Genomic DNA, 19,789 nt, shown 5'->3' on the forward strand with positions numbered 1-19,789 from the left:
GCAAGAAACAAATTAAATGAAGTCTCTACAAATAAAACAAGAGATTCACATTTGTCTAGAATGCCAAATGGCAAATTCTCTTGGGTTTGGTCAAACCTTTCTGCCTTGCTAGCCATGTTCCTTGTAACATCCAGCATATAAAAAGAAATTACAAACGAAAGGAAGATCCCAGTTGTCTGAATTATAGCTATCTGAAAGATCATTCATAAAAGAAAATACTGGTGTTGTATGCTACATTTCCCAAGCCAACCTCTCAAACAACAGAAAAACTAAATCAAAACCGAAGTCATGCTAACCACAATTCTTCTAAGTTGCAAGAACAAACCCCAAGAAGTCTGTACAGGGTGGATCTAGCTCAACACTTTCAAACACAGCATAATTAAAATATTTTCTAGACATGCTGAGTCAGTATTTGATCTAGAAGAATTAGGTATACAGACTGTTTTTTAATTCTAGCCTCTCTAGGCTTTCCACAGCAGAATTTGGAGATCAACCAAGTTAATATTATTCATCCAAGTAGAGGGAATAGACATAGATGAGAGTCTACAGGAAGAGAATCAGGAAAAAGGGGGTTATTCACTATAACAATAGGCTTAGCAAGAACTTAGATTAACTAGTCCAAACTCTACTAGTTATCCCTGTGCAATGGCAATTGAGAGCTGTGAGACTGCAAGGCATGTAACTGCATTCAGAATTTGGCCCAAATCCTAGGAATACAGAGTGCCACTATTTCAATACTATGTTAAAGTATCACTTGGAACCTGTTTCAGTTTTATCAATGTAAAATAAACCTGTTTGTGTCTGTGAGTTAAATGAACTGTTAACTCATTTGGAGTCTCTACATCCATTCACTAATGGCAGGTTTAAATGTTAATAACAGATAGAAAATTAGCTTCCAAGTCTCACAGAGATGAGTAATAGTAGCACCTGCTTCCCAGAGCATGAACACATTTGATGAAATATTCTGCAACAAGATTTGCTTTAAAAAATGAACACAAAATTATAAAGCCCCTGTATTTTCACAGTAGAAATGTTAAGCAATGGTACTTAAGACTGCAGATGAATAATTGAGAAGTAAAATAAAAGCAAAAGAATTTTTAAAATAGTACATAACAACCAAGTATTAGATGCATAAGCTGTTAGCCCATAAGCCCAAATCTGTTATGAACCTCCACAAAGCCCAAGAAACACCAAATTCCTCTTTTAAAGCTTCATTTATATCAATGAAAATACGAAGCTGAAAATATTAGCTAGTCTAACGAAGTAGTTTCTTACCATCTTCAGAAGCTGTTCCTAAACAGAAAAAAATAATAAAATACATGATATTCCAAACAATATTATGTCTTTAAAATTTATTTTTGAGATTAATCTTGGGAATCTTGACAAATTTTTTCAAGTCAAGAGAGCTAAAGCTTGTTTGTTGCAACTCCATAACTGAACTGAAGTACAATAATCAAGAAAATATCCATACTACACTAAGAGCAATTTACAAGAACAAAATGCACATCACTGCCTTTCAAACCACAAAAAGTTCAACAGAAGAAAATTACATCTATGAGATCAGTCAAAAAATTACATATACAGATCAAAACAGACATTAAAAATACTGCAATGCAAGCTCTTCTGAAAATATGAAACACAATGTTATACATAACCTCAGAGAAAAACACAGAGACAGTGTTTCCCACACTGGGCAGTGATAATTTGATAGGAACTGCCAGCAAGGAGGATTTCTCTGAACTAAGCCTGTGATTACTCTGAAGATGCACATGCACAAGATCAAGTCTTGCTCAGAGACATGGAAGGAATATGAGCTTGCTGAAATCAGATCACACTTGGACAAGTATGCTGAACTTAACAAAGCTTGATTTTTGGTAATGTGAGAGTCAGACAAGCCTTTCTCCCATCAGTACCTAGGAACTGATGGGACCCTGCCTCATCTGCAGTCCTTCCTCTAAGTACCTCTGAAACAGATCTTATTACAGAATAAAATGCATACTAGTAATGACAAAAATGTTAAATGCCCCTAAAAAAGAAAAATCAAAGGGTATTTCCATTTTTATTTTCACCCTCTACCATTTTTGCATTTCAAGAGAACTACAATGATGAAAACATCTGTTAGCATCTTATGCTAGCCTCAACTCAGATTTGCTGGGAAAGTTTTCTCATGTTACAATATCTTCACAGAACTATTTTTAAAAACTCCCTCTAAAAAACTAGTTCAGTGTATATTTCAATATTTTTCCACAAAAATCAGTTACAGTAATACGTACGGAGGAGTGCCTCAAAGTACACCAGATAAAATCTGTCAGTTTGCAAAAACCAAACAAAAAACCAAACCCCCCAAAGCCTGAGCTACCTCTCCAAATCCAACATTCTTGCAGGGATGGATCTTGGAAGGCAGATTCTATGCAACACCTAAGACAGGCTAACAGACTCCTAAAAGGGGTGGTTCTGTTTCTCATTCCTCTCAGCCTTGTGCTACCAGCTGGTCTGGATGGCTAAAGGCTCACTGGCAGCTCCAAAAGCTAAATAACAGAGTATTAGTCACTTTTATGAAATCAGTTTTATGGAGTTTGTTCACCTACAGTAATCAATAATGGAATATCACAAGGTGCTAACAAAAGAAGCCAAAAAATATGTGGAAAAGGTTAGTGGGCAAAGGAAAAATTATTAGTTCCTCCTGGTGGTGGTTAGATCAGAACAGCTGTATCATACAACTACAACTGGACAGCTAAGCTGTTTTCATTCCATCCTGCAGATCACATCTAGAGATAGCTTCTAGAACAAAACCCCAATCTGTTAACTCTGATCAATTGTATAGCACTTCCCTTGATATTTTAAACAGAAATGTGCAACATATTGTTAGTTGTGACTTCTGGACAGAAAAAAAGAAAAAGCCTACAAGGCCCTAAGAACCTTTATTTCTGGTGGCAATGTCCAAAGCTCAAGATTTGCTATACGTAACAGCTCTATGCAAACAGTTATAAATAAAGCCTACTATATGTAGCCTAAGGAAATGTAATGTGGAAACAAGCAATACAAACTCTACTATCCTGTGCAAATGCTGCTCATTTTATTAAACTAGTCTTGACATCTTCAGTGCTCAAAACCAGCTCCACTTCTTTCAAGAAGCATCTGTGTTTTGAAATTATTCAGAATTCTGGTTTAGAGATCTACTTTGTTACTCTTTTAATTTCTATGAGATACATTTGCTTGCAATAAGCTACTAATTCTTCCAAACATGCACGGTTAATAAATACATCACGCAAAATATTAAGTAAGCTGCAAACTTGTTAAGTGCTTGTTAAGTGCTCCCAAGCAATAAATTAGAACTACAATCACCAAGCAGAAGGCTGGAACTGTCACTTTATTATATGAGAAGCATTATTTGCACACACCTGAAACAGACAATTGCTATGAGAAGCTTGATGCTCAACTGCTTTGCAGTCCCTCCATGTGTTTGTAACAGAGTGAATTAAGAAAAAGCAAGTGCTAAAACTTAGGTGGAATACTTGATAAGTTATTTTAACAGGTAGGTCTTCTTCACAAATGATTCTTTAATAGAATTACATTTTACTACAGAATTTACAGGCACTTAAAATTATGTAGCAAGCCTAGATTTTGAGAGGAGTTTTTGGTTTTTGCTTTTTTTCATACTTAAGTGGTCAAGCGTGTTCTGCTCTCCCACTGCTGTTCTGCTAAGTCAAAAAAAGACTTCACATGTAAAACTATGGAATCAACTGGAGCTAGATCAACTTCAAAAGCATGTATTGAACTAGTTTAAATCAGCATGTAACAATTACAGAACTGCTCTGTAATTAACAGAGTTTCTTTCAAAAAAGAGGGGTAATGTCAGATTTCTGATAACATTTCTGTTGCTGATACAGACCAAACATTCATGAAATTGACAGATACAGCAGCAACACATAAGACATCAAGATTACACAGGAGTTAATGGAAACAGCATAGTAATTTGTTAATGAACAGACAAATACATTAAACATCAATACTTTTACATCAAAGACACTTTATTAGATATTTAATAGAATTAGAGGACAGACTAAATAATTTCTTACCATCCATCTTGTCAGAAGTATCCTCTTTGTTGAAAAAGCAGGCAAAGAAACATGGAAAACTTAGTGTGTTAGAATAAAGGTGTTCACAGCAGAGTCATAAAACATTAATTGAGGAAAATACATTAATATTAAATACAGCAGACATGTTTATCTAATTAATGCATGTATAAGCTACCTTAAGCAAAGTTGGTTTTGCTCAGTGCAAGGTACAAAATTACAAAACAGAGTACAAGTACCCTGCACAGTGATATTGATTCTCTATTTCCTATATTTGAGAAAACCCTTACAAACATTTATAAATGGTTTCATTCTTGGTGTAAACAGTTACTGAAGCATCAGTACATATTTATATCATTACTGAACCACATATTTATATTTCTTATGAAATTTGCTTCTGAGCATGAAGACACACCTGGGGTAAGGGACAGGAGGGAAAAAAGTAGCACAATTAAGACAGGACAAATAAGATCAAGTTTCACTCTGTTTTAAAAGCATTAAATATTTACCAGTTCAGCTGGAAGGTAGGGCATAAATATTCTGACAGTAACAATCAAAATTAAAATATTTAGCACAAGACACATATAATTACAGCTCAAGCCTCCTCAACAAGAGCATTAATACTTAAGGACATCAAAGATCGCCAACATTTAAAATAACTAGAGAGTATCCTTCTGCTCTAGCATAGTCTTTTAATATAAATAAGCAAGAGTTCTTGTATTAATAATGGAAAGGGAAGAGATGGGTGAACACAATTATGGATTACTATGCTCATAAGCTTCTGGCCTTCTGAGGCTTTAAATTTGGTACCTGTGTAAGCAAAAGGTGGATGTTTCTCTGCAAGCCAGGCTGAAAACAGGACACAATGTCATTTATTTTGGTATTGAGTGCAACACCTAAAGGCAGTGGAAAGACTTACAGAAATAAAGTAACATTGCCTAGGCCTTTTCGGACCATGGTAAGCTTTAGCTTGATAGTTCTGTCATCTAACTTTCCATATTTGGGCTACTATAAACAAATCCTTTAAAATGAACGAAGAACTTTACAAATTAGCCCATTATCTGAAACATGGCACTTGCTTGGATTTGCACTCCATTCATTTAAAGGTTACCTTTTGAAAACTAATAGTAAACAATATTCTGAAGCTAATCCACAACAAACAACAGTCACACTGTCTACATGGTACGTATCCTTCCAATTACCTCACTACAGTCAAAAAACTGTTAGAGGAGACTGAGCCAAGATCAGTCAAGCATTTGCTTTTATGTGACTGCAAACAAACCTTGGTCTCCTTGACTACCACTGCCCTTTCACTGTCTGCACTAGGCTTTGACTTTCACTGTACTTTGCCAGAATTACGTTATTTTGCCATTCTAAATGACGTCACACTGTTCTCCCAAGTGACTGCATCTGCTAGTAAGGTAAAGCTTTTCAGCAACTCAAATCCTTCAAGCAAACAGGATCTGGATTTGTTGCTTATTATTCTTCTCCCCCAATCCTCACTCATCCATTCAATACATTACAAAGTGAACAAGCTATTTCTGTTACTTTCCTGCTAAATCCACCACTGCTTACTTCACTCTGTGCCCTTCTCAACCCTTGCTTAAAAAATTCTTGGCATGAATCAGATATTGCTTTAAAAGTTGTAAAAGCAGACCAATCTTCTAATCAAGAGATAATTTTCTGTGAAAAGTATTAAGACAATACAGTCCCTTCATTTGAACAGCATAAAGAAGACATGAACAGAGCGGAATATCTCTCTTTGTTTTCCGTTTGACTTTTCTCTCTGTCACCATGCTCTGCGCCACTTCTCTGAATTCCAGCTTTGTCTGAGGTTCAAAATGTTTTGTTGCACATTAAAACACACCAAGCAATACTCTGATCTTGGAAAATGATCATCCCACATATTTCAGGTTTTTAGGCACTAAGTTAGGAGGAACTCACAGTTCCAGAATTATAGAACAGTTTGAGTTGGAAGGGACCTTAAAGATGTTCCAAACCCGTTACTGTGGACAGGAACACCTTCCACTGGAGTGGTTTGCTCCAAGCCTGGTGTTGAACCCTGTCAGACATGGGGCATCCATAATTATCCTGAGGAACCACCGGTGTATCCCCTCCACCAAGCAGCCTCATGTCGGTGTCCACCTGCAACCCAGCAGGTTCTGCTGCCCCCTCTGTGGGCACCAGAGGGAGCCCACATCCAAAACTGCTATTCCAAGTACCAAGTATTCCTTTTAGTTCAGGATTGCTCACTCTTTAAATTAACACTAAAATCAATGCCGTTTACAGTACTTCAAGCGGGCCCTGACATAAAGAATCAACTCATTTTACATGGCTTTTAACTTAAGTTCTGATTTTAGAAAGCACAACAAAAACCTTTGCAAACCACAGCCTACATGTGTGTAGGCTAACACCTACCCAAACACAATGCAAATAAGAACTGTACAGTTTCATTGCCTTTGTGACCACTTACAGCCATACTAACATTAGAACATGTCTCTCCTTGGTGGTCTAGCTGGCACAGAAGCTGAGAATAAAAAAACAGTTTTGCGAACAGTGGACCTCTTTTTCCCCACTGTTATCCCTACAACATGGATAAGCTAAAAACTTAGAACAAAAATATGTTCATAGTCCTTTACCATTGCCATTGGATGTTCTAGCACCTGCACCACCACCACTACAATTATCAAATTCTTTTCTGTACTCTTAAAACACTGACTTGTAACACTTTGTATGTCTAACAGCAAATATCAGTGGAGACCGTCAGCTAGGTAAAGCATACACATAGTTCCAACAATGTCCATAGGAAGAAATTATGAACTGAATGTAGTAAGTTATTGTGTAAAACGCTTGTCTATTTCATGAAGAAGCCACTCTGACTGCCAGGGTATCTCTTTAGCACTCTTGTAGAATACCTGAAGAGCTAAGAAAAATGGACAATTAAGAGCTCACACTCATTTCCCTGCTACTTTTATGAACAAAAAAAGGCATGACCACCAAGGTACCACTCCTTCCAACACTTAATTCTAGATTAAGACATTCAGAGAGCATAGTATGGACACACTCTTTGCACTGGCATTCTTCCAGCACAAGAAAAATAAAGCATGTAGGAAAGTTTGCGACTTACTTCAGAACACCTGCTGTTTTGCTATACTCCAGTGCTACAAACAACGATGACTGCTTTTCAAATACAGGAGTATTGCACTGTAACTTTTTGATCAAGAAAATCACAAAGACCTCTCAGAGCAGTGCAGAGGTGCTCCCCTTACCTAGGGAGGCGTAGGACCCCGGGGGCAGCCCGGCTGCTGAGAGGCGCCCAGCTCCAGCTGTCTGTCCAGCAGCATGGCGGGCCTTGGCGCCCGCGGCAGCGTTCACGTCAATGTCACTGCGAGACCTCTGCAGGGTGCCCAGGCTTGGGACACCCTTGCTGCTGCCTGCAACTACCAGAAAAGGGGGGGAGGGGAAAGAAGAGAGTTGATATTGAATAAAATGAATTATATTTGAGAAGGCAACATCTTCTACTAACACACCATGCTTGTAAGAAAGCATGAAAAACTATGTAAAAAAGGTTAAACTAGTATTAAACCAAGAATTACTGAGATTATAAAGCAAACTAGACCTGGTCTTGCCATGAATTGCATATAGAAACAGTTTGTGTGACGGTAGTACTCCTCTTCATTCAGCATGAAATTTTAGCATTATTTAATGCAAACTGTCTGTTCCCACCCTAGCACAAATGACATAATTCTGAACCTTCGTGTGATTTATTATGTTATTGAATGATTCGCAAATGTAAGAAAATTCACATCCTTCCTTGAGATACTGAAGGAAGAAAATATTCCCACACTTCAGCTAAGGTGAGTTGAATGTGTACTGTGAAATGTTTTCGGGTCCAATCTTTAGTATTTTCGTATTCACTTCCTATAATTTACTGAATTTTAACTATTTGCTTAATTTTAACCACTACACTTTAGGTCTTCTAAACTTCACTCCCCTTATCAGTTTCAGTATCCATTCTTAATTACACTCCTTTTGCAAAAAGCTGCTCAATGATTTACTCTCAAAGAGTTACTAAGACATTATGGGAAAAGACACTGAAGTTATTAAATTCCTAAAACTAAACACATAATTAAGCTCTTTGAATTACAAATATACCGTTTGGCTGTTGTTCTTTATTTATTTAGAAAGAGCACAGCTACACGGGAACAGATGAAAGAGACAGTGAGTCTTTAATTTCTAATTGCCATAAGCCTAACCATGAACAGACCAAAGAAGAATGTTTTGTTTCTTTGAGAATGACTGTTCCAAAACAAAACTCCAGGAGAGAGGATCAATGAATTAATATTTCAAAACTAATTATGTCTTATAATTGAAACAACTGAAACTACATGAAATGTGAAGTGAGTGTGAGGCAATCTGAGCTCCAGGTACAGTTTGTAGTGACACATACCATTATTTATCTAGGAAATGGGGTAAATGCTGACACAGTCAAGTTTTAAGCTGCATTTAGAACTTTTAATTCAAAGAACATTAAGAACAATAACTAGGCACTGCACTATATTACCACCACCTTACCTCTGCCTGCAAGACTTGCTGGGCTGGCTGCAGACCATTTAGATGACAGAGGCCGACTGAAAAAATAATAAAAAATAAAAAAATAAATCCAGTAAGTCTCATGTACCAGATGCAAAAGTCAAAAATAAAAGAGAGAAAAAAAATTAAAATTCTGTTATTTTCTCCCCTTCAACCTCCTCAGCATATTTTATAGATAAATCTTTGAAATAGAAAATTATAAGAAAACCAGAATTATCTTGTCCCTTATATTTTACGAAACTACATCCTTATCACACAGCACTAATCCTTCAGCTACCGACAGGCACACTTTGCTAACAAAGTTCAGGTATCCCAGACCAGGTCACAGAAACATTTAAGGTGGTCGGTACAAGGTTTTAACCACAGGGCTGATCTTATACATCAGTCATCAAACAAGAACAGTGGGAGCGATCCAAAAAACTTCATTTGTGAAAGACATGTGAAGTGCTGTCTGCAGTAACAAGAAAAACAGGTGTCCAACTCATAAGCCTCCTCCAGTCCCAGATGTCTCAAGAATTAAAGTTATAAATTAAAAAAGGAAATACTGATGCTTCCAAGCAGCTAGACTCCATTTCCCCTGTTGGAATGTAGAGGCTCTCATAACTTATAAAAGGAGAAAAATCCCATGCCTTTTCCTCTATGTTTTGTCTTCATTTCCTTCCCACTGCAAAAACAAGTAGTTACTGAAGCACAGTTTTCCAGTCTGGTCAAGTTTAATTGTGAGCCCATCCTCTGGCCTGTTTGGAAGGGTAAAATGCAGCTGGAGAGACCAGGGAAATGAAAAGAACTGGTAGAAGTAAACATAATAGCATATTCATTGGTTAAATATCTGACGGGGAAGGTTTGTATTTGATGAAATAGTCACGTATTTCATCAACAGTCAAATTTCAAGCCGAGTCAGTGTCTCAGCTTTAGTAAAAATAATTCCTTTAATTTTAAATCTAAACGTAGAGAGAGAAGAGATGCCTCATACTGTGTATTTACCCCAGTTATTAGCTCAGGTACTCAGCAGTAATATAGAGGTCAGCACCATAACCTAAATCCTCACAGAAGAATATGTGTTTGCAGCTTATTCTGTGTAAACGTGCTTTTCTGACATGACTAACTAGTGTCTTGAAGGTACTTTGCCTCAAGTAAGGTGAGGAGGCTGAGGAAGAGCTCCTGACCTTACAACTCCAGACAGCTGCCACAATCTATCGCAATAGATGTTTTATGTACACAGTTTCATATAGGTAGACAGAAGTCACCACATTTCTTTCTTATTCCTCCATCTTCTCTAAAGTAATTCTGGATTAACGATCTCTATGAGATGTAAGTTCAGAAGGTCAAAAATCACATAGGATCTGAATTCTAGGAAGTCATACCCATATTTCCTAATTTAGACTATACAGGGGGAATTCAGCATTCACTATACCTAAAGCCAGAAATAAAATTTTGGGTAACAAACATCCATCTGAATACAAAGTTCGTAATAAATCAATCAAAATTTCATGAATTTCCAATATCATCACCTCTTCTCTTCATTTCTTATTTTACCCCTCACTTCCTGTACTGTAGCACTCACACAACATGGGAAACAACATTTCAAGATTTAAGAGTTTTTTAAGATTCTGATTTCCCTGAAATTTAGTTTTTAACAGTGTATTACCAGTAACTCATTAACAGCACTTTTATTTTCAGACAGGGAACACAGATTAATTTAAACAAGAATATTTAATCTTTGAATAAACACTTGTGGAAAATGAAGTGCTGGCAATTGCTTGCATCACAGACAATTATTTTAAAACAATTTTTTATAATTACAAGTATCATAGGAAAGAGAAGGTAAACCTCTGGTAATTAAGGGAAAAAAAAATAATTCCACTATGTGAGAAGCAGTCTTTGCCTTCAAATAACAAGTGAGCAGAAAAGCTCTTTGGTTTTGATAATGAAGATCTGAAACACTAAAAGGTTGAAATACTTTGAGGAAGCTTTCTAGCATTTAAAGGCAAAAATCACCACATACTACTTCATATTTCTGCTAAAAAGCCAGTAGATTTCTTTTACTATTGGTACCTAAGAAAACTTCAATTAATTCAGCTCAAGACTGTCTATGCATTGTAATACAACACTGACTGCAGCACAGACCCACCCTGTAGTAAGTGGCAGAGCTATGAAATACTGCTAATATATATTCAGTACTGTGAAGACAGGGGAAAAAAAAAAACCCCAAACCAATCTCCAATGAATCTCACTCATTGTTGATGCTCCTTTTTCATGCTTGCCAGTGAAGAGATGAAAAAGGAATTACACCATTATAGTTTTCCTAGACCTATGCAGCACATCGTGGACATCAATATGAACATTGAAGATATTCTGGGATTTAAAGCAGCTATTAAGGAATGAACATATGAATACAGCATGCTATATCTAGTTAAAGACTGTCTGTACTTTGCACCTTGCTGGGGTAACACTGTCACACAGCAAAACACCAGAGAAGAAATTTTTATTAAAAAAACAGAAGTCACAAAATAAAACTGCAGCTCTGCTGTACTCAACAGGAATCTGGATAATTTGCTTTTGAGAAACTGCATTTGTTTCTTGGCTCAGAAACAGTGAAGTGACCCTTACTTGAGGCTCTCCTGTGAGCTGGAGGATGACCTGTCTGACTGAGGGAGAGATGCTATACTGCCAGAATTCTTCAAATAGGTCTGAAGGCTTCTTTGATAGGGTGGCTCCAGAGAATTGTACAGAGTCTCAGCTTCACTAGGAAAGTGATTTCTAAGACCCAGATAAGCCCTACAAAAAAGAATAATCACATGTAAATGCTCAGTATTTTCTTTAAAGGGTGGAGTCAGCAAGTAAAGATTACAGAATGAACCATAACCATGGACAGGAGGGACAGGAACTGAGAGTATGTAAATGCTCATCAAGTCAGCGACAGGGACTGAACTAATATTTTCAAAATAGCTTAAGTCTATCCTCTGAATATCTCACATTCACTTACCAGTTGTGTGGGGAAGCAAAAGGAATTGTTTTCTGGCCTTCTCAATAGTCAAAGTGCTGCAGTTTTTTTAAGAATTAATTAATGGGAGCAGAATGATTATGCAGCAATATCAACCTTTCTAACTCTTCTTTCAGTAGAATCATCAAATGCTGCACAACTGCATTGACTGACTTGGCTTTGAGAATGTCTTTTGCAAAAGAAACTGGGTAGCAATTCAGGACAAAAACATCAGTTTTCAAACAAACTTGCTTGTATCTTCTTCAGCCATGGATAGCAGCTCACCATGGATTAGAGCCTTCTATCACTCATTCAGCACATGCACTTTTTCAGAGCAAAATTAACCAAAACTCACTTTCTTGCCTCCACTCTTGCTTCTGCATCAGCATCATGAATACCCTTCTTGATTGTTTCAACCAAGACAGCTGCATGCCTAGAAGAAAGACATTCTTCATGCTATTTTGCTACTCCAAATTCTAAGCAGTAACTTTACACTTTCATTAACATTTCACCAAGTAAAAAACAGCTGCAATGCTAATTCTTTCCAAAATATGCAGTAAACAAACATTTAAGCACACTGATGACATAACTGTACCTTCTGTAAAGGTTTAGGTCAGCTTACTCCTTCAATCTAAAAGGATTTTAATCTACTTCTGACATACACCCACCTAGCACACTTGAAAAAGTTATTTAAAAATACCTTTTTTAAAGACACTTGCCTTCCTGAAATGGAAAAACTATTTCCACTGTTATATCAATAGTAGGAAAAGGGGAAAAATTAAGACCGTAAGTTTTCTTTCAGCTCTGAAAGCTTTTGGCATATGAGTTTTAAACCTGAATGCAAGTTCAATGAACAGCAAAGCACCCATCAGAACACAAACTTGTGAAGATAAACAAGTTTTAATTTAAGGTAAGTTTTGGGCAGGAGGTTTGTTATTTGGGGGGTGGGGGAGAGGTGGCAGGTTTTGTGAGTTTTTTTAGACACTTTGGCATAAATGTTTTCCCTATTACTCCCCCTTCTCAGGAGCACCCTGGGGAAGCAGCAATGTGACTGGATGAATTCTTCAGAGCCTTTTCTGGATGCCCTTTATTCTCTTTGCTCCTACCCTGTGCTTACAGTGACCAACCTGCAGAACTGATGCATGTGCTGTTTTCCCATCTATCTGGAAAAGCCACAACATGCCCTTACTCATTAGCACAAAAAGTCCTCCACCCTAAGCCCACTTGCCCTCTTTCACAGCAAACACACAGATTTCCTCCTGCCAGGAGAAAACACAGATGCTTACCTGTATATGCATTGCTCACACGCAGGATAGGAGAGGCAGAGGGTAAGGAGAGGAGGCCACAGGAAGCCAAGGCTGGAACATACAGCTCTCCTTCCCCCTGGCACCTGAATGAGCCGCATGACCTGCTGTGCTAGAAAGGCTGTCTATGCCAGAAAGGCTGGCCAACACTGAACATAATCCAATTAAAGGATTCAATGGCAATATTTCTGTCTTAAATTACATTAGCAGTTTATTTTAGGGAAAAAAGTATACTGGCCCATACCTTTCCAGTGAATGTGTTTGCCACTCTTGTAATAACAGGTCTAAAAATTCAAAGGAGCGCCTAAAAACACAGAACCAAAGTCATAATTAAATACTCATTTCTCTAATGTGCTTGTGGAATAAACACTAACTTTACTCTCTCCCCCTGAGGGAAATCAATGAAATAAAAGTACATTTATCTGTCAAAAAAGGGCATTGGTCACCTTATTGGAAAGTTAAAATGTTCTGTTTATTAAGCAAACATGCAGGCTAACTAATCTTCAAAATAATAGACATGGTTCAATTAACAATGTGCTGTTGAAGTCATGTTATTACACATACACCATGTTAACTGTATTAGTCCCAAAATAACAGACATTAATTAATGAAGTTGAAAAAACTGTACAGAGTATAAAATCCTAATACAAAAAAAAAAATTAAAGACACAATATAGGATTTCTATGGCAGTATACTTCTGTCCCAAACACTATTCCCATTCTTCCATCTGTCACTACTGAGTATGTAGCATAAAGGAAAACATGAGACCATTAGCAGAGGGCTCTGCATAAAGAAAGCACTGCAAAAGATTTTCTGGCACTGTACTAATGAAGATGTCTAACTGTATTCATTTTTCATTTGGGAATCTTGACAATTTAGCAAACTGCCATTAGCAAAAGGCATACTTTTAAAAACTATGTCTGAAGCTAGATCCTGACGAAAAATCAAACTGACACAGATTAGGGAGGTGTAGATAATTTTCAAACATGTAGTGAACCTGACAGCCTGAAACTACCTCTTTTTCTGGTTATTCAGAATTTTGGGACCTGTTCTGGAGGGACAAACTTGGTTTTTATTCTGCCCAAATCCTTTGGACATTGGCAAGGCATGGCAAGAAATCCTGCAATGCTTTTCACTATTACAACCAATCTAGTGTTTCGTTGTCTTTCCAAAAGAATGAAAGCAGTATGGAGACAATGCCTTCACTGATGCTCACTGGATTGTGAACTGCAGTACCAAAGCCACCTACAGTCTATTCCTCAGTAAAGGCACAGCATGTGCAGGCACTGAAGGCCTGTGTTTAGCAGTCAAACCAGAAGGTGTGGCAGGTGAGTACAATCTGGGTTGAGGTAACACTTGCTTTGGATGCAAAAGCAGCTTAGATTCAAAGATGCTCAAGTTGTTTCCTGCACACATACAGTGACATCGCTTCCAGGACTAGTGTCAGTTCAGAAACAGCATTAACTGCTTTTGTATGATTCGGTGCAGAAAATTACACTGTCAAAAAACAAGTCATCTTCTCAAGAGCCAATCCACGTGTTCATGTTCTCAGAGAAAGCAACATGCTGGAGATGTAGCCGAGCTGTTGAACACCCACCACAAAACAATCCACGTGTTCTTGTTCTCAGAGAAACAACATGCTGGAGATGTAGCCGAGCTGTTGAACACCCACCACAACACACGGATGCTTTGTGTCCTAAGGTAGCTGCCTCTGTCTCAAGGTTGAAAGTAATTTCTGCAGTTTGCAGTTTACTGGCTAACAGTTTTGTGTGTTCAGCACTTATGGCCACAAATCTTCTGTGTTAATTTTCAACATATGATAATCATAATTTTAAAACCAATAGCTTTGATAATTTTCATTTATAATGTACTCACCTTCTAACTGCAACTGATTTTGAGGTACAATTGCTTGTTATTAAAGGTATGAGTCGTGGCACATGAGTATGCTGCCAAAAAAAGGACAAAGCAGTTAATGAGAAAAGCATTCCTGAATCCTGAATTTGTACTGTGCTTATTAATACAAACAGAATTAACACCATAATAAAAACTGCAATAATTTACACTGCTTGCCAAAACTAAGTCATAAAATACTACTAAATGAAAGACTGCTGTTAGCATGTCGGTTGATTAAAGCTCGTTTCTTCCAAAAAGGTCAAGCAAAAACCACTTCCAGTGCCATCAACAATAACATCATAATATGCAACTTTGCTGTCAGAAGTAATATAAGAAGTTCAAATGTAGCTATCTCCTCAAAGGAGTTGAAAGCTAATGCTATTTTAGATTTTCCACAGGAAAGAAAAAAAAAGTAATAGACACACAGCTGTCTTAAAAGTCAGGGTTATAGAACAAAAAGTGAATCAATGAATATGAAAATACACACATTCTTACAAGGAGCAGTATGATTAGTACCACAAGGATCAAATGTCCTTTAATGCAAAATATGTCAATAAAGTAATAAAAACATTGACATATAAGCAAGCTTATATATACAATCTATATGGAAACACCTGGCAGGAGAAGAAAACTATTAAACTATGCATAAGATAAACTACATTCAATCCAAATGCATTACAGAATTCAGAATTAAAGCTGCCTTACTTCACCTTTTCTTAACTAACTGTAGACACAAAGCATAACCATTTTAATTTCAAGTAAGAGTGATGTGGTTCAACAAATCTGTTTTCAGATAATTTCTTTAGTCCTTTCTTAATTAAATACCTACAGTAAACAGTCCCCAATACAGTGTGAAAGAGTAGGCTAATTAAAAAAAATCCAAGATCTTCAGAAGTTCAGTACTGAAGAATTCTTACTCTCATGTATCACAGCTGCAGGATATAAACACACAAATCACAAAAAAAGCAGAGATAATCATCAGCTCACAGAGTACTGCCAATTTTAGGATTAGGAAGGAATTAATCAAAAATTCTGGAAGAGCCAACAGTTGCATTTGTTTGTCCTGATATACTTTTAAACACAGTTTTAAGGGGTTTGTTTGTGTTTTGTATAGATTGCAAACTGAAAAGAGGTATATGACTTCCAGAAAGGGCCAATGAGCAAATCAGGGGTAAAAATAAAGTTTTTTACAGATGGAGAAACCTGTACATTCAAGCTGTTTGGAGCTATCGATGTTGCAATTTCTAGAAAGCATTTTGCAAAGGAATCAAAGCTTCAGGCTTGCTTTCATTCTGTTTTTAACATGTCATACTTCATCGGCTGCTCCTTTGAGGATGTAATGATACGTGCTCCCATGCAAACCACCTTGAAGATCAGATGACAAATCTGAATCCCTCCTCCTGAGAAAGATTTCTGCCACCATGTCATCCCTCCATGATTCCCTCCTTTTTCCCCCACCTTTTTTTTAATTGGCTTCCTGATGTACTAAGAGTCAAGAAAGAGAAATCAGACTGCAGTGTAAGAACTTCCTGGAGAAGAAATATGAAATCCAATAAAGGCACAAAGACAAGATGAAGCTCTTCGATCACTAGTACAATACAGCCTCTCTGTTTTTATGCAGACTCACTCTACAGCAATTACACAGTAAAGCACCAGAATCTGGCTGTCACTGGATGCTGCTGGGAGTTTTTGAGTAAAACACTGACTCCAAAACCTGCAGTAGCTTGGGTTCTAAATATTCAATTGATCAAAGACCCCTGACCAATACTTATTTAGTCCAAAGGACAGAAGCCCAAACAGGCAGGGGGCTGCACTTCTTTTTGATATTTAATTCTGAAATCTGATTTTTCTGCTAAAAAAACCTCACATATGCCATTTATCGGTTGGGTATTTGAACACTGTGGATAGGATTTTCTTGGTTTTATGCTTCAAATCTACTATGTTAAGTCACAGCTAAGAAGAACAGAAATTTTAACAAAATCAGGGCAACTATAGCTGATGTGTAAGTTTGTCTTCAAATGGACTGAACCAATGAAGCCAATGTAATGTAATTGGTGAATGTTTATAATTTCTTACATGCCTGAGCTTGTCTACACTACTGTGGCAAATGGTATTGTTCTCTTACAACTTTAATTAACTGCGTGTAAGGTGTATTCCTTCCCGCTCAAGTCTGTGCCATTTCACAGTGGACTGTGAAATTCTGTAGAAAAAATACCAAGGGATTTTGTCTTAGCCCAAGTGCTGATACGAAGGTCATGCATGCAAAGGTCTCAGAGCACATTCTCAGGGGCACAGAGAGACAAAGCAAGTACATTCCAAACCATACTGAAGATGGCAAAAAAAGGTGTTAAGTGATGAAACCTCTTAGGTTTTCCAACAACTTACAAAATTAAAACCATTGATGAGATCATAGTAAATTGCAGTAAGTGCTTGGCATTAAGAACACCACAACTTCTAATGCAGAAACTACAGGCAATCTCCCACTTTATGTGAAACACAAAAGTATCAGTACAAGTCCCAAAGCTCTAACTATCTTGCCTGAGACACCAATCAGTAGATGCTCAAAGAACACTCAGCAGAAAACAGCTAGGATAGAGCACTCCTCTATTCCAAATGTTATAGATTTGGGGACTCAGCTTAGAAAGTTCTTGAATTTAAAAATTCTTATCTCTATTGGATTTTTCTTTCATGAACTTGTGTTTTCTGAACTGATCCAGGCATGTGTAGTCTCTTCCATAGTTCCAAATTTTTTTTGGAAAGAAATACCTTTGTTTTGCTGTTTGTGCTATTTAAATTCTCACCAGTTTCTTAGCTACTAGCTTAACTTTGTATTTTCCAAGAAGGCACTTAAAAGCAGTTACCCTTCGAAACACACTTGGTCTTTTTTCAATTAATACATTACAAAAAAATCCCAAAACCACAAAAACAGACTAGCTATTCACAACTATTCTTCCATCTTTACTGTGACAATGCTGCCAATTGGTTTCAATGATATGTAGTATTTGCCCACCCATTACTCCTCCATTAAAGAACAATTTTAAAACCTCTATTTCAGTATAGTTGTTATTTCTGCCAAGAGCCACCGCCTGAAAATTCCTAGCAGGTGAAGTGAGATTGGAACACCTACCCGAATGATGAACCTGATGGCTGCGCACCCAGAAGTTGCCATCACTTTGGCGCTGTTGGGGACCAGGTTAAAAAGAGTAGGCACAATTGCTTCAGCGCCATGGTCAAACTTGTTTCCCAGAACAGTTGAAAGGTGGCTGTTTAGAAGAAACGTGAATTAATTTCTTAGTCTGAAAATAACAAAGTTCATTGTAGATTTTAAAGATTCATCTTTCCAAACAACAGAATTTCTCAATTTCACGATTTCCAGGCACACTAAGAAACCAAATGTGAATAACTTTGTTTCACAATGAAAAACAAGTACTACAACTGGAAAGCCTAAATTTTCATGTCCACATAAAGTATCATTGTATTTTTGCTTTTTAACAGACTTTGAGATAAATCTAAATTTTTAAATAAATTATTGAGATTTTTTTCCCTTTTGAATGCAGACAAAACTAGTGAACTCACTGCGATCAGCCAACCATAAAATTTGACTCCCTTGTCTGCTAAAGGTTACATTTTCAGTTTTAACAAATACAAAAACACATGCCATACACAGTAATTTAACTGTCCATTAGTGACAACAAATGCTTTTTTTTGTGCAGGGAGACTATATAAAAAGGATTTGTAGCCAGCAGCAAATGACACATCAAATATATCAAAATCTTAGGGATCAAGGAAAATTCCAGGTTGTTAGGCCTGCATGAGAACATTTGCAGAGCACTTTTAGACTGCTCCTGACTTCATGTTAGGAAAGGTTATTATAATTTTCTCAAAGTCTCAATTTCCTTGAAAGGGCAGTTGTATGCTTCAACATTTCCTCTTGGTCTGTTCAAACAGGAGACCAGAACAGCAAGGGTGAACTCTATGGTGGTCCTGTTTCAGATGGCCACTGAAAACCAGTGGTTACACCGATGTCTTTCCAGAGGATAAAAAAAGTCACAGAAAACACAGAAATGGGAAAGACTACTCTGGTTTTCCTCTCTGCCCTTGAATTTAAAGGAGTCCACAAGATGCTAATGGTGAAGATTTTATTTCAGTTTAGCCACAACTTCTAAAATTATCACCATCATCTGTCTCTTGCCCAGAGACAGCCCTGGAAGTGTTCAAGGCTAGGCTGGATGGGGCTTTGAACAACCTGGTCCTGTGCAAGGTGTCCCTGCACTGCTAATGGGGCTGGAACTAGATGATCTTTAAGGTCCCTTCGAATCCAAACCCATTCCATGATTCCATGAGAGGTATTACCTCAGCAAAATGCTCTGTGTTCAAACCACTACAGCGCTATTGACATTGTCTTTACAAGCAGTGCCAGTGAAGTGCTGTGCCAATCACCCAAGCATAAGTGATTCTAAGATAAGTCCCAAATATCATTCACAGCACTTTGTATTAACCTGCACTAATGATGACTCTGCAAGGATGGTAACTGGTGATTCACATACAATTCGTTACAGGATTATCAACTAAGCGTATCCCTTCAGAGAACAAATTCCTTTAAGCATTTCTTTTCCTCTGTGGCTTCAGATCCTGACTTGACTCTTTATCAGTCACAGAGTACAGCAGTCCAACAAGAGAATCTCTCCTGGAACACTGATAAAGCACCTCTAAGCCAACCCACAGTAACATGTAGCAAGGCGCACAAAGGCACTCGAACTGTACTTACGCTACAGTAATGCAGGCTTCTCTAACCACCTGGGATCTGAGATCCTTGGCTGACAGCTTGAAAGCACCATCCAACAGCCGTAAGTGCTGGAAAAACCCATCGTACTGAGCAGCTCCAGCAACGAGCAAGGACCGAACCTTCTTCAGCTAAAAAAATCAACGTGGCTGGGTTA

At 37.5% G+C, this 19,789-nt stretch overlaps 1 protein-coding gene across 25 annotated transcripts in view; it reads right to left on the reverse strand.

The window, feature by feature from the left end:
• Positions 1-19,789, reverse strand: part of CLASP2 (cytoplasmic linker associated protein 2) — a 144,683-nt gene that overhangs the window by 47,251 nt on the left and 77,643 nt on the right. For 13 of the 25 annotated variants that reach the window (XM_041425190.1, XM_041425187.1, XM_041425186.1 and 10 more), the window contains 10 exons: positions 19,618-19,763; positions 17,977-18,112; positions 14,832-14,902; positions 13,201-13,260; positions 12,008-12,085; positions 11,280-11,447; positions 8,652-8,707; positions 7,346-7,516; positions 4,080-4,103; positions 1,276-1,293 (listed from right to left, as the gene is read on the reverse strand). In XM_041425190.1, the coding sequence (XP_041281124.1) occupies positions 1,276-1,293; positions 4,080-4,103; positions 7,346-7,516; positions 8,652-8,707; positions 11,280-11,447; positions 12,008-12,085; positions 13,201-13,260; positions 14,832-14,902; positions 17,977-18,112; positions 19,618-19,763 (928 nt within the window). The remainder of the gene's footprint in view (positions 1-1,275; positions 1,294-4,079; positions 4,104-7,345; positions 7,517-8,651; positions 8,708-11,279; positions 11,448-12,007; positions 12,086-13,200; positions 13,261-14,831; positions 14,903-17,976; positions 18,113-19,617; positions 19,764-19,789) is intronic. The other 12 variants (XM_041425197.1, XM_041425194.1, XM_041425193.1 and 9 more) reach the window with 3 other exon arrangements.

This window comes from Onychostruthus taczanowskii, unplaced genomic scaffold (genome assembly GCF_017590055.1).
Source record: "Onychostruthus taczanowskii isolate IOZ18803 unplaced genomic scaffold, ASM1759005v1 scaffold88, whole genome shotgun sequence".
In the NCBI taxonomy this organism is placed as follows: Eukaryota; Metazoa; Chordata; class Aves; order Passeriformes; family Passeridae; genus Onychostruthus; species Onychostruthus taczanowskii.